General features: G+C 40.1%; 1 protein-coding gene across 8 annotated transcripts in view; it reads right to left on the reverse strand.

The window, feature by feature from the left end:
• The window catches only part of B3GNTL1 (UDP-GlcNAc:betaGal beta-1,3-N-acetylglucosaminyltransferase like 1), a 97,228-nt gene that overhangs the window by 10,779 nt on the left and 60,421 nt on the right, over positions 1-26,028 (reverse strand). For all 8 annotated transcript variants that reach the window (XM_082067360.1, XM_082067361.1, XM_082067363.1 and 5 more), the window contains 5 exons: positions 25,900-25,995; positions 19,524-19,648; positions 12,013-12,148; positions 2,391-2,459; positions 694-768 (listed from right to left, as the gene is read on the reverse strand). In XM_082067360.1, the coding sequence (XP_081923486.1) occupies positions 694-768; positions 2,391-2,459; positions 12,013-12,148; positions 19,524-19,648; positions 25,900-25,995 (501 nt within the window). The remainder of the gene's footprint in view (positions 1-693; positions 769-2,390; positions 2,460-12,012; positions 12,149-19,523; positions 19,649-25,899; positions 25,996-26,028) is intronic.

Here is a 26,028-nt window from a genome sequence, read left to right on the forward strand (position 1 = left end):
TTGATCGTAAAGTTGGGAGTGTGAAGTTAACAGTGCCAGATGAGATGAGATTCAGCTAATCAATCTTTGAGCGGATCTAGGACAGCGTTAGAGTGTCAGTGTTTCTATGTAGCTACAGGTTTAGTTACTGTCAGAGCCTTTTTAACTAGCATCTGCAACTAGAATGTATTTGCTATTTTGCTTTAAAACTTCTGTGTTATCACATACACTGTGCTTTGCTATGTTAAATATAACAGCAAAATAACTGCTGGTTATCATCTTCTAGTTATGTTATTAGTTCAATTAAACCAGTTGAACTAAGAAAGTTACCAGAGTCTGACGCAGAAGAGGCTTCAAAATTGGCAGATACAAACAAAATGACTTTTAAGATCTGTTCTAAAAAACAAAGCCAAGCTGCAAAATATTAGGAATAAACAAGGCCAGGTGGCTGACTGTATATCCTCATTTGTGTATATAACGTTGTGGGGCAAGAAGGTAAAACATACCCAGGCTCCTTTATAGAAGCTGGACCTTCTATTATTCTTGATACTACTTCACTTAGTACTGCTATTTTAAATCCCTGAAATACTCTGCACAATCTATTTGATAAAAAGCCCATTCAGTTACATAGTAAAAGCTTCTGGGAAAAGCTATTTACAGTAAATAGCAAATACAGATTTTGCACATAGAGCAGAGGCTCAAGGCGTTACTCACCAGCTTCACGCAGATAATGAAGGGTGGAGTTGCATCTCTGAAGTGACATATAGGAATTTTGGGTTTTGGTCTCTCCTGCAGGAAAAAGCAGCAGACATGAGTAGAGGGGCACACAGGGTTACCTGTCAGCATAGCTTTAGGAGCTACTTAACACTAAAAGGGGAAAAAATATTTCGAGAACTCATGCTAAACAGTCCAGCTGGTCACATGCTTCTGCTCATTATTTTGCCAGTCATTTCAAGCATCCCTGACTTTCTTACCAGAATCTTCCACTACAATTGTGTTTCTCTGAATGAAGTTTCACACTCCACCAAACCTGAATTAAGAGTTTTCTGCTGGTGAAAGGAGAAGGTCTCCTCTCCTCCACTGCTTCTTCCTTACCTCCTCACCTCCAAGCCCTACTGGGACTTCACTATGAATCCAAGCTGCAGAGTTTTCTAAGGATTCACAACAGGCTGCAGTACAATCTCCTTTACAACTAATCTCAGAGGATGGGTGTGTGTTGGGAAGATAAATGCACAGATCTGTCATAATTACTGCTCTGGTGACCCTGCTTTAGCAGGTGTGTTGAACTAGGTGATCTCCAGAGGTCCCTTCCAATGCCAACCAGGCTGTGATTCTGTAATTATGCTGATAGTATTACAGCACTGGTACTGAGTCCTCAGTATCCAAGGTCAAAATCCTGAACTCCAGTTGCTTTCATGCAGCTAAAAGTGCTCATGAGCTTCCCAGTGCTGAATTTTATTTCAGTTTCTCTCATCTAACCACAAGCCGTATCTGAGGAGGTGCATCTCCCCCCACCCCTCCCTCAGTCCTGCTCCCATCAGATACAAGGATCATGCAACCTCAGGGTAATTTGATTCACAAGATAACTTGCTGGATAAGTTTTTATTTTGAGGGTTCCTTTTCTGCCAGATCAGCTAACTGAATCGACTCATCTCCAGCCACAGGATCACCAGACCCACTACAAACAGAGCAGCGGCAGCAGTGGCTGAGGCTGGTGACAGTCAGACCACCCGGCAGCCAGGCCGGCTGGGCTGGAACGGCAAACTGCGCTCGCAGGGTCCCATCCGGGCCCAGCGAAACTACCAACTGCCTCTTCACCAACTGTTGTAGTGAATCTGGATGAAACTTTACTCCAGGTCTTGAGCTAATTGCTACCGTGAAATTAATATTGCAACAAAGCAATGGTTTTTTTCTACATGGTTTATTGCCATCTAGATACCATCCTTCATTGTCTAGGGAATTAAATGTTGCTGCCTAAAATTTTAGGGTCCCAAGAAACCTATCGAAAGCTTATTCAGATACAGTGTAACTATAATATAGGTAGGTTACAATTAATCAGTGAAGCTTCCTCTGTTTTAACAGACATTTGACTTTCATCCATCATGAACCAAATTCTACTCACGCCTAAAGAGCGAGCTGTGCGTGAAGGCTGTTTCACCCTTCCATCTGAATCCTTTCACAGGATATTTATTTTTGTCTTACTAAACTGACTTCAGAGAGTGTGAGGTCCATAGTTCTGCCTCCACAGTTTGCACTCCAGTACCAATCCCCAGCTATCTAGTTTTCTGTCACAGCCTCCTTACCAAAATGAGTTGCTATACAATATTTTAAATCAGTGATGTATTCTTCCATCACATTTCCCAGAATACTTCCAGATCACAGTAAAGAATGTTAGAGTACTTATAACTAACCTCAGATTCTTCATAAGTGTAGAATCCTTTTGCTATTTTCTTTTCATCAACATCACAAAACGCAGTTACCTGGCAAAACAGAAGCAGAGCATTTCAATACTGTTCATAGCTACCAGCGGATATTTCACCTGTAGTGTATCTGTGCAAGTAACGCTACAGGTATGTGAATGAACACAGGAATACTGCAACACACCCTGGGCCTCCTACGGAGCTTAAAAATTTATTAAATCCTTTCTGTGTGTATCCTGAAGAGATGGGCAAATTCTGCAGTTGTCTATGTGCACATTATGTTTTTATGAACGTGAAAACGGGTGATGTAAGCTACTGAGTGCTTAACAGAAAACATCGATGAGATCATCAGCCTCATCCTCAGAGATATGCTCAGCAAACTGCAAAAAGCGACTGGGCTGCTCATTGTGGCACTTCCGCTGAACACCTGAAACGAGACAATCCAAACCTTCCTCCTCCTGCCCACCCCAAGCACATAACAACTCACCCACCAGCAACACCGCGGTGTCCAGAGCTGCGCTATTGCTTCGCATGCTCTGCTAACACCGGCCTCAGCTCTGGGGCATAACACACCAAGTTTGGGAAATCCTGTGGGTTTGGACCTTCTACTTTTCAACTGAAAAGTTCAGCAGATTTGGTGTTTAGACACATAGAATTACTGCTTGGTTTTGGTTATTCTTGCTGTAGTTATGGAAGCACTATTTGCAGCCCTAGATGCCAAATATTTCAGATGGTTTTTTATTTGCATTCCTCATAAATACGCTGGCAGAATAGATGTCTGCAATCCAAAATACACAGTGGCCTCATTTTTGAGCCATTAGGTTGCCAGTAACATTTCAGAAGACTTTTTAAAATAAACATAGCTATGTTTTCCTCTGACTTCCATTGGATCTATCCATATCATCTTCACAGAACTCTTACACTGAAGCAGAACAGTTCGGATAGTTAAGGTCTTGTAGAAATCAATTATTCTGGTGAAAGCTGGATAGCAGTTTTCCTATCTTTTTAATTGTTGCATTAAAAATCGATTAACAACACTTACTGCTGAGAAAATTTGAAAAGCCAAACAGCTGTTTATTAATTTATTAAGTTAGAGAAGGCTGCAGAAGGCTGGCTTGTGTTCTGTGTCTACAAATCTCTCTCTCATGTTTTCTTCCTGCGATTAAGATACTTTTCTTTTACCTAAAGTGACCTCATTCCATTTGTGCCGAGGACAACTCTGACACAAGACCATCAGTGTCATAAAGCAGAACTTTTATATTCCTTATTGCTACTTCACTCCCAACACAGGTTGCCACCTTTACAGCCCAGGGCAGAACTGCAAAGGAACAGAACTGATACGTGTGTTTTCAGGCCATGGCCACAGTGAGCTGCATTCTCTCACAGTATAAAAGGTGCTTCTACATCAAAAATACTTTGGAGATATTTCTTCTATCCAATGGAACAGTTTTCTAACCAAATCCTTAAATACCATAATATCAGTTCTTCCATTAAACATCAATGGGAAGAGAATGACAACAAAAATAGCAAGGGACTACAAATATGGCTAAACAGCACCAGCACACAAAGTCACCAGGGAAAATACAGGCAATGAACTGGGAGGGTGGGCAGGGATAGTCCTTGGAACCACTTTGCAGCAGACATTCATACCTGGAAAATGGGTTGCTGGAAAACAAGCACCCAAAGAAATAAAGAACAAAACATTAAGGAAACATTACATTTTCACTCTGGGGCTGTGTGACTAAAAGGAATCACATTACAGGCCAGCAGATCCAGGCTCTGGATGATCCTGTTCCAGGGATCGCACTAAGGATGTTATAAACAAAATGTAGCAGTATATGTCTTCACTATCACCCCAACAGAGCTCTGGGGATAAATACAGTGCAATACACTGACTTACCTTCCAATAATTGAAGCTATTTTTTCAGCTGCTTATACTCAAAACACCAAAACTTTTGACATGAGGTAAAGTGAAATTCTATCTACAATTTAATGTCAGTAACTGAGATTTCAGCTGTAAGATCTGTGCTGGAAACTATCACACTGTTCACCTTCAGCACATTATAACACAGTTATGAGAAACCCCTGACCAGTGCACAGATCCCTTCTTAACATGAATGGTGTTAGAGAACCGAAGATAGTTCTTGTATCACTTAGGTTACCAGTAATGAAGACACCTCCTGTGCCAGAGCTCATACTGCCACGTGTAGGAAACACAGCAAACCGCCTGTGCCACACTGACACCCAGAAGCACTGCGACAAAAACCCTGACAGGTAAGTCTGTGCCAGCGTTCCCTTGGAAGGTGTAAATGACTCTCGCTATTTTTGAGTTACCACTAAGATATCTCCACACGTCATTTTCAATGGCTCCAGCCAGCTTGGAGCTGATATTTACAGTATTATAAAACAGGTCAAACTTGAATGGGCAATTTTCCTGCCAGACTCCACACCACGTGGGTGGCTAAAGTGTAAGTCAACTATTTTTCTGCCACACACTATTTATTTTCCAACTCAAGAAAATCTGTGTCTGGAGTCTAAATACAGAACACAGTTGTTTATCCTATAAAGAGAACTCAAGGCATCAGGCTTAGATGAGCTATTTACTTTATACTATTAGGATAAACCCAGAGTTACCTTTTTATTTTCCTGCATTAATGGGCTCCTTTCTTTTATCTTTTATGAAGACCATCTATCTCATACATGAACTACTGTCTCCTAGGAAAGAACTGATAAATTATAAAGCTATAAAGCAGTCTCAAGTTGTTTTCCCCCCTTTATAGCAAAATGGCTCTTTTGCAGTGCCTCTGACTATATGACACCATCGGAGCTCACTGAGGCCTCAGATCACAATGCGGTTTTAAGAAAATACCTAAATGATTAAATATTTTTTGTTTGAACATCACTTGTATGGAAATCTGCACAACTCCAAAACAAAGACAAAAGACTGTTATTTCTCTCAGCTAAAAACTGGAAGAAACAGCTAGATATCTGTTATATACAAGATACATAATTACTATAAGTAATTTTTATAAGTATACATTAACAATGGTGTAAAGGAAAAAGGAGAAACAGTTTTTTCCTTCATCATAGAAAGTTTATATAGCTCAAAAGATATTTACTTGAAAATATCTCTGCTAGGGGAAGACACGTTTGAGGAAGATAAAAGCAATTCTGTGGCTTGTTCTCTTTAGTAAACAGAGCAGCCACGTGAAGGGACACACAGGCTGGGACTATCAGACCTCCCTGGGGTAAAAGGAGATTAACGGGTAGCAGCTAAACCCAGCTCCAAATGTCCAGCCTAGGAAGTAAGTAAGCGTGGGTTTGGGGTGCAAGTGTAATTACCTGTTTGCATTGTGCTACACAAGATTTAAGATTGTTTCATACTTGACTTGTTGGCTGTTCCAGAGGATGTTTCCTTACACATTCTGTTCCACTCAAACTTCCTAGTGGAAAAACTGGAAGATTTCATCAGCCTAATCATGTCCCTTTATGGTGAATGATCTTCATAGGATTTTATTCCCTCATCTTATTTTGACCTGTAGTCTGCTTTAGGTCTGTAATGATCATTTACAGAAAGCAACAAAACACAATCACAGCAATTTTTTCAAGATGTGTTCTAGCTGGAAGGATACAAGGCACAGGTTTTACAAGGGAGAGTGGAAAACTTCATAGAGCGTGATAGAAAAAATGGACAACCCTTTTGAGAAATGGTCACCTGCACATTATCTTCTCTCCCTCCTCATTACAACAATTAGTCTCATTAAATTTATCTTTAAAGAAGACAACCTGCAAACTCTGCAAAGATCCTATACGAGCAGATCTTCCCTATTGCATTCTCTTCCCTTCTCATGCAATCCTTCATCCATTTTAAACTCTTAGTGACCCTGTTGATTCTTCTATTTATAATTCTTCCATTCAAACTTATATAAAACCTTGGAAGCATGTCAATACACATCTCCGCAAAAGTTAAATCAATTTTGGCCATTCATGTCAAAACAAAGTAACTGGAAGCATTATAACACAAGTTTAAATAGATACAGTTAATGACAAACAGAACAAGAGACACGCAGAGGCATAAACATCTTCCAGTAAGTCACAAGCGGAACCATGAAACCAGCACGCGACTCCCGGTCACAGTCTGAAGGGTTGTCAGTACCAGGGTGCTGCTTTTATTTCACATCTAGCATTACAGCCACGCCAGAAGCTGTGGGTACATTACATGCCAGGCAACCAGTCCGTGACTCCATTTCAAGACATGACTCCATTAGAGACAGCAGCATCTTCCCGCTTCGCACATATCCATAACAAAGAATCCAACATGCAAAATGAGCTTCTACATATTGTCCATACAACATTGCCCTTACTACATAAGACATACAACTGCCTTTATACACACCACCGTGGGAACTAATTGCCAGTGTCCCGTTTCTCCAGGACCCACAAGGACATCAGTCACACCAGTAACTTTTCAAGTGCACACGGCTCTATACCCACAGAACGGATGTTGCCAAAAGGACATTTTCCCAAATGGAAGCAACAGGGAGATTCCCTTACATATTTCAGCATGAATATTCACTATAGTCCAAAATGAAGCCTCTGTTTTACCCCATGTCATTGTAGGCTAATTTATACCTGGATTTAACTGAAGGTTTGAAATTTCATGCCGCTCCTTGTTCTACAGTCTCTCTCCATTAAAACGGTTTCAAATTGTGATTCTACTTCTCGCTTCACAGTCAAGGTGGGTGTAATATTCTTCCCTTTATGTTTCTTTGCTTTTACATGTCGTCACTTCATTTTCCCATACTGCCATTCATTTAATTTAGAGCAGTTAAGATGCTACAAAACTTAAACATTTCTTGCTTTTGTAAGTTGAAGTACATGGTTTAGTGACTTTGCTCTTAGAAAAAAGTGATGAGAAGCGAACAGATGATTTTAAAGGGTTAAAGAGGTAGGAAAAAAGAGTACACAAAATACTCTCTGGAAGCTTCCAAGTTTGCCACTGGTGGCCGGGGTTGGCCTAGAGAAACTTCAGGGGCTGGCTGGGTACTGGTCCTGTTTCCGTGCCACTAATTAGCTGATGCTTATTTTGTCCTTTCCTCTCCTTTTCTGTTAGCTACTTGAACATTATTTTCAGCTATTGGAAATGACACAAAATGTTCATGGTGAAGTTCTCCTTTTAGCTAAAGTTTGGTGGAGAATAAAAGAGCAGACAAGACAGCTCAGAAACCCTCCAGGCAAATGCAGCATCCCCAAAACATTTGGTTTCCATCTTCAGCTGCAAATTACAGACAAGACGGATGCGTTTTAAACAAAAAAAGGTCTGTTTGACTTCATTCTTGCAGAAATGCTAATACTGAACCACTGTCAACTGTGTGAATGAAGAAGGGGACAGCCAGGAAACAGAATTTCCCCAAGAATACTGAGATCCTAATAATTAATTCATTAAAAAAAACCCTACTAGTTGAATAATTTTTTTCTTACGTTGCTGGTTAGCAAAAATACTGAGCTTTGGATTTTTGCCTAAGCTGTCTGGAGACAAAGCATTATTTTAATACTCACCATAGAGATGTCTGAAGGAAAAGAGACAACGTGGCTGAGGTGTCCTTTTCTCTTTTAACTTACCCATGATTCAAATCCAGACTGTTTTCCAAACAAACTAAAGGAATAATTTGTTATTAGAGAGTGTGCACATAGAGAGGCTGCCGCTTCCTGGAATTGCCAAATTTTATTTTCTAAGAAACAATGCTCTTTGGCATGCAACGTATTTATACTTTTCAAACATCTCACACAAACTTAGTCTGTATAAGAAATACAATTGCTTTGTTTATCCAGTTCTAAAAATACTAGAAACATTCTATTTTGAAAAAGAAGTTTTCTTACATGCCCTAAGCTTGACAGGTCAAACTAATTAATTCTCTTCCTGAAGATTTAGTAGAGTTCATTTTTTTTCATAATTGCAAAATAACACAAGCTGTATGTAATAGGTTTTTGTTTTGTTTTGTTTTTATTATTTATTCTAGGAGTACGCATATCAAATTTCCTACAGGTACTTAGTGTCAATTTAGAAAATAACCCTGCTGTGTCTACGCATTCCAACCAAAATCGATTTCATGACATCTAATGAAATTCTAAGTCTCAACAAAAGGATGCAGCAAGAGAGAAACAGAGCACAGGTGACATTTTCAAGAGTCTAAACTGACTTAAAGTATAAATACCAACTGAAATAAAATTTAGACAGTTAATTTATACAGGTAATTTTGGCAATTTTACCTGCACTTCAAAGAGCATTAGATCTTTTAAGATCACACTGTTTTACGCAACTGGACCTTCAGAGGAGAAAATGGGAATTATATTGATGTAATACATCATCACAGAATCCCAGAATGTCAGGGATTGGAAGGGACCTGGAAAGCTCATCCAGTGCAATCCCCCCATGGAGCAGGAACACCCAGATGAGGTTACACAGGAAGGTGTCCAGGCGGGTTGGAATGTCTGCAGAGAAGGAGACTCCACAACCCCCTGGGCAGCCTGGGCCAGGCTCTGTCACCCTCACTAAGAAGAAGTTTCTTCTCAAATTTAAGTGGAACCTTTTGTGTTCCAGTTTGAACCCATTACCCCTTGTCCTATCACTGGTTGTCACCGAGAAGAGCCTGGCTCCATCCTCCTGACACTCACCCTTTAGATATCTGTAAACATTAATGAGGTCACCCCCTCAGTCTCCTCCAAGCTCCAGAGCCCCAGCTCCCTCAGCCTTTCCTCACATGGGAGATGCTCCACTCCCTTCAGCATCTTTGTTGCCTTTGTTGCCATCATATTTTGTCTTAAGGGGCTTTTGGAATTGTATTTTAAAGGTGTCTGTTTTACACAACTGATGAATTAATATCCCAGTGCTGGCTCCATTTACAAGACAACACTAGATTCTACTTGTAGATACAAAATGACACTGAATCTCTAGTGTGCTCATCATTAGCAGAATATCTGAAAGCTTAAATCTTGTTAAGACAGCCTTTAAAGGGTGAGACAGGGAAAGTTTTTTATTGTTTTTAGGGTTAGAAAGGATGAAGCAACAACTATTGACAGCCTTTGTTCATATGGGATTTTAGAGTCTTTGGCAAGAGTTGAAGTTAGAAAATACCTGAAGGATTTTTACGGAAAAGCGCAGCATGGAGTTTAACTGGCCTCTTTTTACTGTTAATAATTTAGAATAAAAGGAAATGTGCCATGAATGACCTACTGCAATTTTTTTCATTTATTTCCTGAAACTCCAGCAGCACAATCCTTTGATCAGCACATGGAGAAGCCAGGTGTTTTAACTACTTCTACAGCCTTTGGCCACTGACTTACTATAAAGCACTAGGATAGCACTTAAGCTTCACTTCTGACTGAAATGGATAGACTTGGCATCTCCCTTTTGGAAAAGCTCAGAAGTTACAAGGGCAATCATAATGAGCTGCATAAAACTAGTGCTTTGTCACTATAGAGAGCTAAATTCTCCTCTCACTTCGGATGATACAAGTCACTTTCTGAACCTATTTATCTGCATTAGTTATTGAGAAAACCTCTGAATACTTCAGAAAACATGTCAGACTTGACAGATAAAGTTTGATTACTCTTACAAGGTATTAAGGATCAGCCTGTAACTGCATTTTACCAGTAGTTTTCTGCAGTACATTTGCTTACATTTCCACCTGGCATGTAAGCTTGCTAAATGTGTCTGGTCTAGTATCCAGTAATGAATGGGTTAATGCTCAATGCAATACTTCAATATCAAACTCCAGCATACTGGAATATGTGCAATTGTAACCTTGACAGAAGCAAAACAGCATCACGGCCTGCAGCACTGCCAAAGCAAACATTATGTAAAGGTCAGCTGGAAAGAACGTCAAGATTCAGTTAATTAGAACCACGCCGTCAGTGCTAGCGTACGGGGAATGAAGGTTGTTCCTCACTGAGAGGTAAGCTCTCATTCTCTAGTGGAAAAATAGAAAAAATAAAAACAAACCAGCGATATTATTTTTCTCTTGCCCTTTCTATAATCTCTGCAGCGACATCTGTTAATTACCATTGTGTTTGCTGAACAGGATGTGAAGTCCTGAGTGAGTCACTTACAGAAGTAGGTGGCAAATGTAACCCAAACCTAGAGAGGTGTTCTATCTTAATATCAATCTCCATTTTGGCTTGGCACAAAAAAGGCTAAAAATTAAAACAAAAATCCAACACCTAAGATGGTGAGACACTGCTACAAAAAACAACGTAGTCTCGTTTTTCTGTAAGATGCCAAAAATCCCTGCTTGCACACCACTGCCAGACAAGCTGCCATCTCTTCCCTTGGATCTTATTTTCTAATTCTCACCATTTTGTAGACAGAGAAGTGCAATGGCTGCGAGTAAGGTAGTGGAATTCACAAAGTGCTCTTCAAAATACTAAGGAAAGAGAGCATTTTCATAAACCCCCCAAAGTCATGTGCACAATACACCACATGACCAAGGCCTTGCAATACATTAATGGATGGCTCTGTCCTCTTGGAGAGAAGGAACTGATTGGAGACACGTAACATTTCCTCTTACTCCATGCAGTGCAGCCACTGCCACATGATGGCAATGAAACAGGGATGGCATTGGAGTATCAAATTCAGGGTCAGTTTTTGTGTTATATATTTACTGTGTGCGTGTATTCCACGCCTAGTCAGTAATTGCAACTGTGGATACACAAATTTATTCTGTTTTCTTTTTATATGTGTGTGGTCTGATGGTCACTACATTAATCAGGTTTATATATATTTGTCATTTTGTCTTCCCATCCATATTTTTGAGAAAAACACATTTGGTAATAAAATGAATGTTCTGTGGCTCTTTATAAGAAACAGCCATTTGACATCAGGCCTAAGGCCTTTATCTAACAAAAAGTTATTATGCAAAAGAAAATGCTATAAAAGATATTTAAACTCTCAGACAAACCTCTCCTGAGAAATATCAGCCATTGCTAAATATAAGTAACCTCCACATTTTCAATTGACTGTAAATTAAATTACATAGTCATATACAACAGTTTCAACTGGCCTGTTCACCCCACCCCCCACCCCTATTTTTAAACAGTCAAGCTTTTCAAAAGGGAGTTACCCAACAACTACTCATAATACAAACCAGGCTGAGCAGCACCTAATAGGGACCTGCCCACTATCCACTTAGGAACCGGGCAAATATTCTGTGTGTATGAATAAACCTGGACAAGGCGGGTTAGTATTATACCATCCAAATAAAGAGATATTCTGCTCACCTTGTGTACCTGGCTACTACCTGGTTAGTTACATAGTAGCAGGCCATAAACAGTCATACATAACCTATTACTATGCTTACTCACCAGAAGCAGGAACATGGGTGCATATGTTGCACTATGTACATACCGCACACTCTAAATAAACTAATATAGCATTTTAAAAGAAGAAATACATTATGCAAAATATTAAGAATTTCCCCAATTTGTATTAACCATCAGCTAGTACTATGGGGACAAAATATGCAAATTTTGCTACATGACGTTAGAAGCGGCAAGGAGGCCTATGAAAGAGGAGGGAGTGTTTTTGTACAGATGTTACCCACTCTTAGGAGCTCACCTTTTTCTGATTAGCTGGTGACAAGCTTCTGTAGAGCTTCTTGCCTTGCTTGCCAGCATTCCAAATAGTGAATGATGTCCAGGAGCTCAGGACTCTGTCTTCAAGAAACTTGACGCGGTGATTCCAGATGGTTCCCCTGGAGAGTTAGAAAAAGGGTGGATTTTAACACCTAAAACTTTTAGCATTATTATGTACCTTTACGTACATACTCACATACATATGACCAAACATATTCACACATCATACAAAAAAACCACACCAAAACATTATATTAGAAATTTCCAAGGAAAATGTAAACTGCTGTTAGACAAAACAGAAACTCTGTGGAAGTTCTCAGACAAAAATCATTAAGATAGATTTCAAGCTATAGCTACACCACTATTATTTTCAAGAACCCTAACAGAAGATCACAGGAAGATGAAAAACTGTGTCTACAGTAATCACATTCAACACCGACAATTCCACCTGCCCACCAACGCACTGTTTGCCCACACCTAACGTCTAATTGTCTTTCCTTTCTACAAGCAATTCGTCAAATAGGATTTTCCATTTGCTTTATCATGACAGAACACAATAGGCTTTTAGCAATTGTTACAACTTGTCCTACAATTTGTAATACATCTTTTGATCCAGGAAATTAGACACTGAAATTAGTTAAAGCATTAACAGAAAAAAAACTAGTATTTTTCCTATGAGATCTTAAAGCTGCCTATGGTTTTCTTTCTATTATGAAGCATGTACTTCTTCCTACCAATTTACCTTTCTCACAGTTCAAATTTGAGCGCCACAGTCTTCTGACTGTACCAATTTGGTATGGAATTTAAAAGCCAAAGTACTCACTGGATATATTATTTCTTCTGCTTCAAATAAGATTTCTGATTCACGAGTCAGCACAGCTACAGTAAGCTGTTTCTGGTCTGCAAATGCAGCTTGCCCTTTTACAGCAAAATCAAAATCCATTCAAGTTTCCTTGATGTTCAGAATCCGAAGTGCCCAGGTGGGCAGACAGTCAGGAAGAAGAGCTGCTCCAGCTCCGCTGCTGTCAGTCCTTCTCACCAATGAACCCATCTGCTGGGTCTCCAGACGCAGTTCTGACTCCATAATCCCATATGCATTACACCAATTTCAGTTCTACTACAAAACTGTAAAACACATGAGTATGATCACTAGAGATACCTGATGATCTGGCATTACTGTAACATCTGACCTCTATGAAACATTTTCAAATTTTTCCTTTTAGTAGCAGATTATCAAATTTCACAAAGCCCCGTAACAAATTTACTACTCCAAATTACTCTATCAAGTATACCTCTGAGGTACAAATATAACATTTGAGGTTAATAGGTAACCTAATTTCACAGAGTTCCAGACTGGTGGGGGCTGAAGGGACCTCTGCAGATCCCCCAGTCCAACCCCCCTGTTAACGCAGGGTCACAGAGCAGATCACACAGGTGGGTCCAGGGGGTTTGAATGTCTCAGAGAAGGAGACTCCACACCCGCTCTGGGCAGCCTGGGCCAGCGCTCTCAATTTGCTCCCAAAGGTTTATTAGCAAGCTTTTCTAATATTTTAATATAGGAATTTCATGGTTTTATTTGCATTGTTCCTTCACAGCCCTGAGTTATAGTTTGAAAAACATGCAACCCTCACAGTCCCAAGACACATGGATTCTTGCTGGAATTATTTGCTAGCTCCAGGGACCCCCTGCGCTTCAGCGTGTGATTTTTGAGCACAGCCCAATCCCGCTTAGCACTTCATCATTGATTGCGGTGTGATAACTCGGAAAGAACTTCACACACAAGTAAATGTACCCAAGAAGAACAGCACCTCCACATAGAATTTCCACGCTGGTTTGAGGCCTACGCCCGTGCACCAGCACTTCGACTAATGGAGAAAAAAAACATCTTGGATTTTATTGCAAATCTCTTCTAATGCAACCACAAGCTGCATTCCTACCGCAAAGCTTTAGCTGCCGCTGGCATCCTTTGACACTTGCCTTTTTCCATGCTCATTAGAGAATACTATATTCCCAGCAGGAAAGTTAAAGGAAAGAAATATGAAGGTCAAGTATTTTTCCAGGATCACTTTACTGGAAATTTTAGTGCTTCTGCTAGCTTCTAAGAAAGCAGATTATTGCTTTACACGTAAATGGAAAGGATTTTAAACTGATTTCACTTTGAAATGTGACTTCAGGAGGATAATATTACATTCCAGAGGTACTCCAGAATCTGTTCTGTTGACTTGAGTGACACAGGCAAGTTTCTTTTCCATTTGAGTGTGCAAAGTTAAGAAAGCTGAGGGAGAAATAAGCAGCCTTACATGGCATAAAATGAATTATCAACTATCTTCTAGTTGTGGAGCAAACACTGGGATCTGCATCCAGGCACACAGAAAATGTTTCTGTTACTCATGGAAACATTCCGGTACATTTAGTATCGGCTGCTTCCAGACCGTAGGCATTTGCTGTCAAGGTGATGGGTGCCTGTGGTCCAAAAAAGTCCCTATAGAGGTAAAATTCAAGCAGACCAAATCTCGTTACTGCTATCACCCACAGAGATTTCAGACCGAAGCAGATTTACTGACCATTCTTATTTATGAATGTTATACTGAGAAATGCAAGCGGGGAAAGTATTTAAGGGAACTAAACTCAGAAATAAAAGGATATGAAACTCTTTAAACTCCAAATTATTTGGATCACTGTTCAAACACAATAACGTTGAAGCAGAAGGTAGCTTATGGAGTGTCAGAAGAGAGAGTTTCAGTTATCCCCTTCAGGTTTCTGGTTAACCTAATTTGCCACATTTTTTGATGTTTCCAGAATAGATCACTGGGATTCCTGCCTCGAGGGATAAGGAAACACCATTTTCCCATCCGCTAAGAGCCAGTGCAGGTGCAACAGACGGGAACTGTAGCAACGTGCAAAGGATGATTAAAGAAAATGCCTGAAACAATCTAGAACTTGTACAAACCACTACTCAGACATGATTCTCACAGCTATTTTCAGCTTTTGAATTATTATTCATAGCCACCAGCAAAACCTAGGAGGTGATATTATTCTGCATCATGTCCCAAATAAGGCTGCTTTTCCTACCCATGGCAGAAAGGATTAAAGCAAACTGATTCCCAGTAGTCTTTAGTATCATTTCCCAGCCTGTATTCAGTTAACAAGATTTTCCTCAGCCAGAAGCTGGGATACAAATTCTTCTGATTGCAGAAGGTGGTTCCCAAATCCTAATACTACTCCTTGACCCAAGTTCTTTAAGTACATTATTTTCCCCACTTCTTGCATTTTCTTGTCACTTGTTTACAAAATAAATGTTAGACATAGACATTTTTCTACTAGGAAAACCATTCTTGAGGGTTACATAATTTTCCTAAGATCTCATTTACCGCAGCCCCTCAATACTCATCAGTTTTGTAGTCTGGAAGGAAGAAGAGGAGTCAAAATTCTGCAGGAGTGAAATGAGAGTATTCATGCGGCGGGTGAGAACGACTACGAAGTGTGTTCCTCAGTCTCAAGTAGTTATTACCATACCATCCACCCAGTAACGTAACAATGGAGCTCTGTTAAAATGTGTGGTGACCTACTGACTGAATACAGGAGTCAAGAAACATCTGCTCTCCTCCTATTTTGAAATGAAAGATAATGTGACAATAAAAGCTATATGATTTAATGTCTGAGCTCAGTTAAACCTCGCCATATTGTTTGACTGCCTTTCCCCTCCTTCCCCCAGTGAGGCTACATGAATGAATCAACAGAGCAAAGACAGATGTACAAGTACTTGAGAAATGCACAAATACAAGCCCAATGTCCTAAACAGTTGTGGAATTTTTAGGCATTGATTACCATCCACAGTAATACTATAGATCTATAAATCTGGCCTTTCCTATGTACGCTGGTCCCACACGCTACTCAGGTAACACCAGACGGGAAGAGGAGCTATTCAAGTCAACAGCCTCTTCCAGTGGTTTTTTATTTATGGCAGGATAGGAGAGTTCTATATTATCAGCGAATCTCACCTGATAGATAATCCAGAGGTGGAAAAACAGAGAACATTTCAATCACAGTGAGAGCTGAAAGAACAGGTTCTTATAGTGAGTTTTGCACGCAGAATTCAAGGTCTGTACAATCCACAGGAAATTCAGAAATGAATCCCATTTGAACCTTGACCATACTGGTGAATAAACTGATTTTTTTTTTTGTCGTTGTTGTTCTGCTGAACTTCATATGAACTTATTAATTGCTGGACTATATCGTCCCACTGAGTTATTACATTTACACTGTTAATAGGTTCTATTAATGTCTGAGTTCATCTTCAGGTCGTGGGTCATTAACTGAGGCATGGTTTGCATTGTGGCCTATTTTTCATGAAAGGCTTATTAAGAAAGACAGAGACTATCAATGTTACTGCCATTTACTTTTCAAGAATCTAATGAGGTCATTAGTTTCCATGTTTAATTGAAGTGCCAAATGCAAGCATAGAAGATAAAAATGCAGTTGACCTCGTCTTTATTTCAGTTGCACAGGAACACGTTCCGCTATTTCTCTCTCCTATTTTTGGCTGGGTGTTTTTGCAGGAAATGAAGGCGGCATTCCTGCGCGCATCAGCGCCAGAGCCCCAGACCTCCGGGTACCTCTAAAACCACCAAATGTGCGTTCCAGACCAAGTGCCTGTTCTCCTGCACTTAGATGACACTGGAAGCTTCTAGTGCCTGAAACCAGATGGTTTCAATAGATTACGTAAGTTGGGTTATTTCTGCAGAACAAGCTCTTACAATATTATACTCATTCTGAATACATGGCATATGAAATTACTGTGAGCCTCATAAGTACACTTCGCATTTTCTGCATCAAAGGGAATTGCCTGAATCTCAGACAGAAGGTAGGAACCTTATTTTCCGTGTGTATTTAATTTCTCTCAACCAAAAGTCTGTCAATTGCTACAAGAATTAGCTACGTGCCCCAACTGCATGTCTGCATGAGCAACACTACCTACAGACAAGTACAATGTTTTATTGCTCTTCTTGCTCCAAGCTTTTATCTTGCAATGAGGTACATTGTTTTATAAACAGTTCCTTTTTCTCCCCTGTGGCAAGATAAAAATCTATGAATTTTACAATGTTTTTATTATACATTAAGCTTTCTTGCTACAGTACTTTTCACTATAAAGGCAGCTCTGATGTTGCATCAAATTGGTGTAACATAGCTATGTAGCACAAAGTACACACAGCCCCAGGATATGAGCTGCAATGTGAGATTAAATTATTTGGATCTAAGAGGTACAATATGTGGGATTTCATATTGTAAATTCTTGGCTGAAGAGACCATTTCTCAAAACTTGTATTGCTCATTCCCACTGAGCAGGTATCGATCACAGACTTGAGATGAAATTGCAGGGAGAACATTTACATTTCAGTTTTCACCTAATGAAATCTATACATAGACTGTACTTCACTCAGATTCTGTCACACACCCAAAACATTTAATAACGCAGTCTGATGCCTCCAGGGAAAGGGAGAATGCAAATAAGATTTTGTTTCCTGATTCACAGATAGTTTCACCTCTCGATATTTGTTCCAGAAGGATACTAATCATAGGAAACAACCTAAAAAAAAATCATTAGTGTTTACAATTATACAGACTAAATAAAAAGGACTAAATGTCCCTTGCCAAGTACTTTTATATGTATCTTAGGAAGTCTGAAAATGCAAAATCAAGCATTTTTTCCCCTGAACGGTAATGAAAGACACTCATATAAACTAAAATCAGCCCACAATAGGCTACAAATGACAGTTGTCTTTGCTGAAAAGATTTAATCACGCACCTTTGTATGAAGAAGCCCTATTAACCAGCTCAACGTTACTACTGTCCTGGTTTTGTTAAAAACAAGACCAGTTCTCTTTTAGTGATTTTTCTTTCAGCCAAGTTCTTCTAGGTGGCTGTCACTCTGCTGCTGGAGTGACACCAACTCCACATCAAGCACTTGAGACTGGTTTAGTATATTTTGTATATATATATTCTCTATTTATTAGTAGCATTAGTAAAACCCTTTAAAACTCTCCAACTTGAAGTCTAAGTCTCTCTTCCTTTCCTCTTATCTTTCTTATCATCTTTCAGATCTAAAGGAAAGGGGTGGCGGGAAGTGAGGGGATAACAGGGAGCGTCTGCCACGGTTTATTGCCGCCTTGCCTTAAACCTTGACACTACGAGCATCGTTTTGATCTCAGACAAGATATTAATTGGTCTAGGCTAACTCCGAAAATTCAAAGACAAATCAGGCCAAGGCCAAAAGGGAATACGCCTCAGAAAACTGCTGCATCAAAACTCACCGTAAGAAAGAAAAGTTTTAAAAAGACTTCTAGAAAAGGTAGAACACACATTAAGTAAGGTGGGATGACCAAAATGCAAATTAGGAAAGATGCAATTTAAATTATAATCTTAAACATTTGCTAACCTCTTTTTGCTCAACACGCACCTGACTCTTGAGAAACAAAAGCCAACCCTCACAGCTTATGGCACCAAACAGGGGAGCAAGCCAGTAAAAAGAGATGTTACACAACCTCATATTTGAAAGCTCACACAAAATGTTATTAACAGTAGTACCAGCAAAAAACCAACAGGAAGACTGTCTAGTCTGACCTCTTACAGACAAGAAAGGCACCAATCTGGACATGCAAACAGCACATCTGAAACAGCTTACAGTATTTCCACATTCTTGCAGGGTATTGTAATTCAGGGTGCTTGTGCCACACAACCTTGTAGATCTGAATAAGCAACAGCTTGCAGGAAATTCAAAACAAACTCTTTTCCAAGAATAAGATGTTTTCCCACAGATACCAGCAAGAGGCTTCCAAGAGTTCCAGCATCCCATGATGCGTGGCTCTAAAGTTTGTAACTAACTGCCAAAAGGATTACACACTAAAAGAGGGAAAAAACCACAACCTGACATTTAAACACTAATAAATAGGAAAATGAGTCACCTCATATTTGTCTACAAACAGCACTGCTGTAATACAGTCCCCAAAATGCTTCCTTGCTCTTACAATACCTATTGTGAAATTATTTCAAGAACAGTTGCAAAGATGAAAAAATTTTTTAGAATATTTGTCAAACGTTCAAGCGCCCGCACTAAAGTTCCTCACTAAATCATTAACACAGGTCCAGGGACAGTGTATGGGGGACAAGATCTGAACCAGACATTTCAAGTCATAATTTCATTCCCAGTATTACAGTATGTTACTCAAAAGCAAACTATAGCAAGAATGAACAGAAACAGGAGGATACTACCAACGTATTACGTTGTACTTGCTTTTTAGCCTTAAAAACCAAACAAACCAAAAAAACCCACAACGACCCCAACAAAACACACCGCCACAAAAAACCCCAAACAAACAATTAAACACACCTTGGTAATTATTTTGCTGTGTCATGTCTCAAAGAGATCAAGCATCTTTGCTGCCAATCATACAAAATGAAGCTAATTTTTAAGTTCTACCAAAAAATGCAACTTACTCTAGGACAGAATGAGTTGCAGCCTGTGGATGGTATCGGTAGAGCAGGAGGCAATGGTTTACTCGAAAGACTTCACCGCCCATTTGGATATGTTTATAAAAAAACAACAAATCTTCTGGAACACCCTGGAAGAGAAACAGTTATTTCAAACCAGGAAGTGACCTGAAATACTGAAATACATTTCTTTTCGTAGACAGTATTACAGACGTAAATAACAGGGGCATAAACTTCAATCTCAATTTTAGGTATTCTGTTTCAACACAGAAAAACAATAAAAGTTAAAAAAAAAGAAATCCACATCGGCATAGCTTCTGAATTTCTTCCATAATTAATAAAAGGAGATTCTCTAATTAAAGTGCTAGACATAAAATCCCTCTGTTTTTTTTCTGGCTTTCAAGAGCAAGACAGTTCAGGGACTGCTTTCCATACCAGCACATTGAGGGTTCAGGTCAGACACAGTCAGGACTGGGCAGCCAAGGCGGGTGGGAAGGGGAAGAGAGAAGAGACCAAAAAAGGCTTTGAATCCCGAAAAACAAACCCAAAACACTCAACTGAACATATGTATCTTGGGAGAAATCAGAACCAAAACCAAGCTCTGTACTTTGCAGCTCCAGACTTCACTGTATGATAGACTGATTTAAGACACTGAATTGGGCCACACTCCCAGATTCTGAATAAACCGGATTCTGATCTGGTGGCTTGTTAAGGGCAGATATCTGTAGCTATCGCTTGTAGATATTTGTCTGACTTCTAGTTTAAGAACTGTGATGCAGAAGAAAACTTTTAGAGAACAATTTATGCTTTATGTGAACCTACTTTGAAAGCCACAAAAGAAATCTGGGGGTAGCTGAAGTGGCAGAGAGTAACCACAGTCACCAAGAACATAAGAAAAACCACAAACTCAAATACTGTCATTTATCTTCTAGTCCTTTCTATATTTTTCTTATTCTGGACTTTAATGGAAATACTGAGAGTCAGCAGCAAAGTTTAAACCTTTCCCTCTTTTCCGGTCACACACTAGACTGTGTCAGGCAGGGCCCAGATTTCGTAGCACTGATCAACTTATTGCTGTTTTTGATTCAGAGGTATGATTATATCACATACATACCTACAAGTCATTTTCTTTTGGATAAGCCTTTACATTATTCAATATAATCCTTAACATGTATATTAAAAAAGAGAGTTACTGCAGAAGTAAAAGGCTCTTTCAAAATGCTGCTTGGTTCTGAGCGCTCTTTGCATTTACCGGCAGAAATATTTTGAAATTAAGTATTCCCAGCCCCAGCAGGAGCAGGTGCCTCGTCCAGCTCCGCAGTGGCCCCTCACGTCACAGGGAGCAGCGCTGCTGCGTGTTCTTCAGGGCAGGAAAGATGTTGACTGTGCTATAGATCCTGCAGGGATGGGACTCCCTACGGCTCCTGAGCGTGGTGAGTTTGTTGCAATACCAGAGTTTTTATTCCCAATTGAGACATATTATTGGATCCAGATGGTATTTTGAATACCACGAACCTTTGGCAAACAACACAACTTTCAAAGAAAAAGATGTTTAACCACTAAAGGGATATTTCAATCTATTTTTGGAAAAATTAATATCCATAGCTAAAAGTATCAATTAATAATCCAGCATTTCAGCAATAGGCTGCCATGTAAATAGTTTTCAGCATTAATAAATACAATTAAATTGCAAAGTTTAAATGTTACTGGACTACATACAGAATTTTCCACGTTACAGGCAAAACCCCACGTGCACTGCTGCGCTAGGGGATAAACTCACTGGCCTCCTCACTCAAGGCTGCTGATTCCAGTTCCCAGGGAAAAACAAGCCTGCCCCTTCTCCATTCTAACCTGCATGCACTAGCCATATGCTAAATCGTCATTCACGTTCCCATATTACCACTAAGCAGGCGAAGGATTTGTGTTTACCGACTACTTTGGGCAGGCATCGCTTGCTGTGCTGACGACTGACTACAGTGTCCTCAACACACCTATTTGGGAAGGAGGCACAAGCCACCTACAACTACAACAAGCTACAATTTTTGCAGCTCTACCATCAGTAATGATGAGGAGCACGAGTAGGAGAAATTCAGTTAAACAAAGATGATGGGGAAGTCAAATGGAAGAGAAGCGGTAAATTCTAAAGGTATTTAATAACAGACTAGCAAAAGATGTCATTAGACATAGGGTAAGGAGTAAGTTTTCAACTGGCTTATAAGGTATCATTATTTTTGTCCCCATCACTTTTTCTTTCCTTTTTAGATCAAATACTGATATCTGTTCAGCCAAAAACATTAATGTCTGTGTTTTATCTAGATTTTTTCCCCCCAGAGCATCCTCACAGGTTATTTGACAGACTGACCATATTTTAATCATGTTTCAAAAAAAACAAATTCCTACTTAGCCTTTTAGCTTTCAGGCCTTATTCTAACTGCTGGCTTTTCTGGAGAGAATGACATTTGTGTGCTCTGGCAGAGAAAAATGGAAAAAGGCATTAGTTAACACCTAACAGCCTACAAAGTTACCTTAGAGCTTTGCAGCATAAGCTACAGTCTCCTGTGCACCAAAGGATATTTTCACACCTCCTCAATTCTTGCTTTTTTGGTGACCTTTTATCACAAAAATAGATCAAAACTGAGCTCCAGGCATTTTGTTCAGAGCCACAAGTTTGTATTCAGGCCAGTGGGTTATAATATGCTATTCCATCTGGGGCTCATTAAGAATAATTTGCCCCTGTTTACACTTTGAGATTAGCTTAGAACTTTGAGGCTGTCACTCTATTTTTAGTTTTCATAAACTTTAAAAGGAAGGTTAAATACTGAGGTGACAGGAAATCTGGATCCAAGTTGTGGTAAAACTCTAGAGAAAGAAACAAACGTGGCATGTTACAGTTGAGATGTCAAGAATAATACTGCGTGAATAAAGCCAAGACTATACAATACACCACATTCACATGGAGTGGAGTCTGCAGGTTAGAAATGCTCAATTATACAGTTCTTATTGTACTCTAGATTTCTTAGAGCATTTACCTAAAGCAAGAAGCTAGTTATTTTAGCTTAGAGCCATGACACCCAGTGACTAGAACAAAAGGACAATATGCTAAAAGAGACAAATAATGGGTCTTCCCAGTGATCTCCATTTGGACATTAAGAGCAAACAGAATCTGTTGTCCACCTGAAGAACACATTTTGGTAGAAGTACCCAAGGTCTGTTCGCTACAATTGTGAAATGTTGGGTTTGTATGCAAATCAAAGTGCACAGTCAAACATATGAAGTAATAGCTTTGCTTCGAGAATAACAGACACCTCTCCTACCACGGTGCATGACGAAGTTCCCTGCTTTAACATGATACAGTTTCAAAAATCTGCTTTTTTCAATAAGGAAGCACTGCACTTGATCTGAATCAGTTGGATAGCCCAGAGATAATTTTTTAGGAAGCTAAGGAGCAATAAAGTCAGAGATATGGTTCCCCAACTCTCCTCCTGGCAGCAGCCACTGTTTAAAATGTCACTTGCAGATCTTGACCAGAAAGAACTTCATTTCTGAAAACAGTTCGTAAATATTAAAAAAATCTGTTTCACATAAAGCCTGGATGGTCTGAGAGATACATGCATACCTACCTGTAATTAAAAAAAAGATTACATCATAGCTTCTGTATTTATATTTTATCAGTCCACCATACTATTAACATTAATATCAAATCACAATTTCTTCCATAGAAGAATTATCTTCCATTTGTTCTAAGCACTGAAATATGAAGAACAGGTGTTTGGATCTAATTCCAAATGAGAAATGCAGCTTTTTGGCATGGAAACAGTTTAGCAAACTGAGACGGCTGAAACATGGAGATTTGTTGGCCTGTTTCTGTGTTTACTTGCAGCAATATGACACAGGTCACACTGTTAAATACTTACCCTAAAATGGAGATAGAAGTGATTTAATTAATATAGTCATTAATATAGTCACCCCAAAGGTGAAGAGCCCCTTGCCCTGTCAGGCAGAGGGAGAAGACCTGAGACAGCCCCTGCCCTGTCGCTGTCAGGCAGAGGTAGGGGACAGAAAAGATGATGCGGGTTGGAAGCCAGTTCCATTTTGGGGCCATGGGCAATCCCCCTCCCTACCTGGTTTGCTTCCCCAGGTGCCCCTCCGTAATAGCTTTGAGGCCTGGATCTTTAAGAGGAGGTAGATGAGGATAGAAAGAGGCAGTTGACCCCACGCCTCAAGACCGCCTCAGATAAGAAAGAAAGAAGGGTATATGTAGTAGGCAACTCCCTTCTGAGAGGGACACAGGGCCCAATCTGCAGAGTTGACCCTCATCGTAGGGAGGTGTGTAGTCTACCTGGAGCCCAGATCAGGGACATCACCAGGACGCTCCCCAACCTGGTGCACCCAACAGACTACTACCCACTGCTGATCTTCCAGACAGATGGGGAGGAAGCTGCATCCCGCAGTCTGACGGGAATGAAAAAAGATTTCAAGGCCTTGGGACGGATGGTAAAAGAGTCTGGGACTCAAGTGATTTTCTCTTCTCTCCTTCCAGTTTTGGGTGATGATATGGGAGCGAATAGAAAATTCACTCTGTAAACAATTGGCTACAGGACTGGAGCTGCAGACAGGGCTTTGGGTTCTTTGATAATGGCTGGTTTTACAAGACACCAGTCCAAACAGTGATACGTGGGAAAGGTTTATCTCGCAGGGGCAAAAAGATGCTGGGACAGGAATTAGCAGGGCTCATTTGGAGAGCTTTACACTAGACTCGAAGGGGGATGCAGTTGTAGCTGGGCTTGCATCAGTTGGGCATCACTCTGGAGTTGATGAAGGCTGGGAGGCCTCCCATACCCCTGGGGTGAAATCAGTGTGCTCAGCTTGCTCTCTGAAATGCCTGTACACCAATGCGTGCAGCATGGGGAATAAGCAGGAGGAGTTAGAAACCTGTGTTCAGGCAGGAGATTATGGCCTCGTGGTAATTACAGAGACATGGTGGGACAGCACACATGACTGGAATGTGGTCATGGATGGCTATGTCCTTTTCAGGAAAGACAGGCCAGCCAGGCGTGGTGGTGGAGTCGCTCTTTGTGTGAGAGAGCAACTACAATGTATTGAGTATTGTCCAGGCACAGATGAGGAATGAGTTGAGAGTCTGTGGGTGAAAGTTAAGGGGCAGGCTGGCGGGGGTGATACTGTTGTGGGTGTCTATCATAGGCCACCAGATCAGGGTGAGGAAGTTGACAAGGCCTTTTACAGACAGCTGAGAGCAGCCTCCCAATCACAGGCCCTGGTTGTGGTGGGGGATTTGAACTTCCCTGATGTTTGTTGGAAGGACTACTCGGCCGGCCAGCCACAGTCTGGGAGGTTCCTCCAGTGCCTTGATGATAACTTTGTGATGCAAAGGGTGCAGGAGCCAACTAGAAGAGGCGCACTGCTGGACCTCATCCTCACTAACGAGGAGGGTCTGGTTGAAGCAGTAAAGGTTGAGGGCTGCCTTGGTTGCTGTTCTACTGTTGTTTCTGCGTTTTAGCTTGCTTGCTTTCTTGAGCTTACTAACAATGCTCAAGAAGTCAAGCCAGATATTCTTCAGAGAATGAAAATACAATGATAAGTAATAATTAAAAAAAAAAAAAAAAGAAATAAAGAGCATGAGTCAGTGAATGTAGATTGTATTGGGAGCCAAGCACCATTCCCAGCTCTTCCACTCATCCACCTTTTAATTAAGGGCAAATCCTTTCACCACTCTAAACGATTCTGTTCGCTGTCCACTGTCCCCTCTAATTATATTTTCTTTGATAGCCTGAATAATAATATTTGTGTATTTTCATACATTTGTATACATGCGTGCTTATGTCTCTATGTATATACAGATGGCATGGCACAGAAGGGCTATGAAAAGAATAATCCTCATAATATGTTCTAGTTTAAATGATAAAATAGGAAACAGCCTTATAAGATGTTTTGGGGATAATATTAAATGAAGTCTTTAAAAGAAATTCAGAACCACCCATTCTATCTCTAAAAATCTCACCAAAGCCACAAGCAAAACTCCCCAGGTCCAAACTACACAGAATGGATTCAAATGCGTCTGAATTAGATCTGTTTGCCAACGTATAACAGATTTATCAACAAACCCCATCTCAGTTGTGTCCTTCAACCACCACAGTTACCCCGAAACAACTGTAATTGGTTAATGGCTGCTCTTAAAAAAAAACAAAACACCAAAACCAACACACACACAACAAAACAGGCATATGGTATGACCTAGATTTTTCAGACCTCAGTTTTTATCTATAATCCTCTGCCTAGTGTTTCTTAATAAAAGGTTTAAGGCTTTCAGAGGCTGTTCAACAAAGAGATGATTCCTGGGCTACATGTCATGTGCAGCACTCACCTTTCCACCCTCATCAAATTTTCCCACATGAAAAAACCATTCTCGAGAGCAGAACCAGGTTGGCATGATCACAGTAGGTCCATGGGAGGTAAACACCTAGGAAAAAGGGGAAAAAAAGGCAGTCTTAGA

This window comes from Streptopelia decaocto (assembly GCF_964273445.1).
Source record: "Streptopelia decaocto genome assembly, chromosome: 16".
Taxonomy (NCBI): Eukaryota; Metazoa; Chordata; class Aves; order Columbiformes; family Columbidae; genus Streptopelia; species Streptopelia decaocto.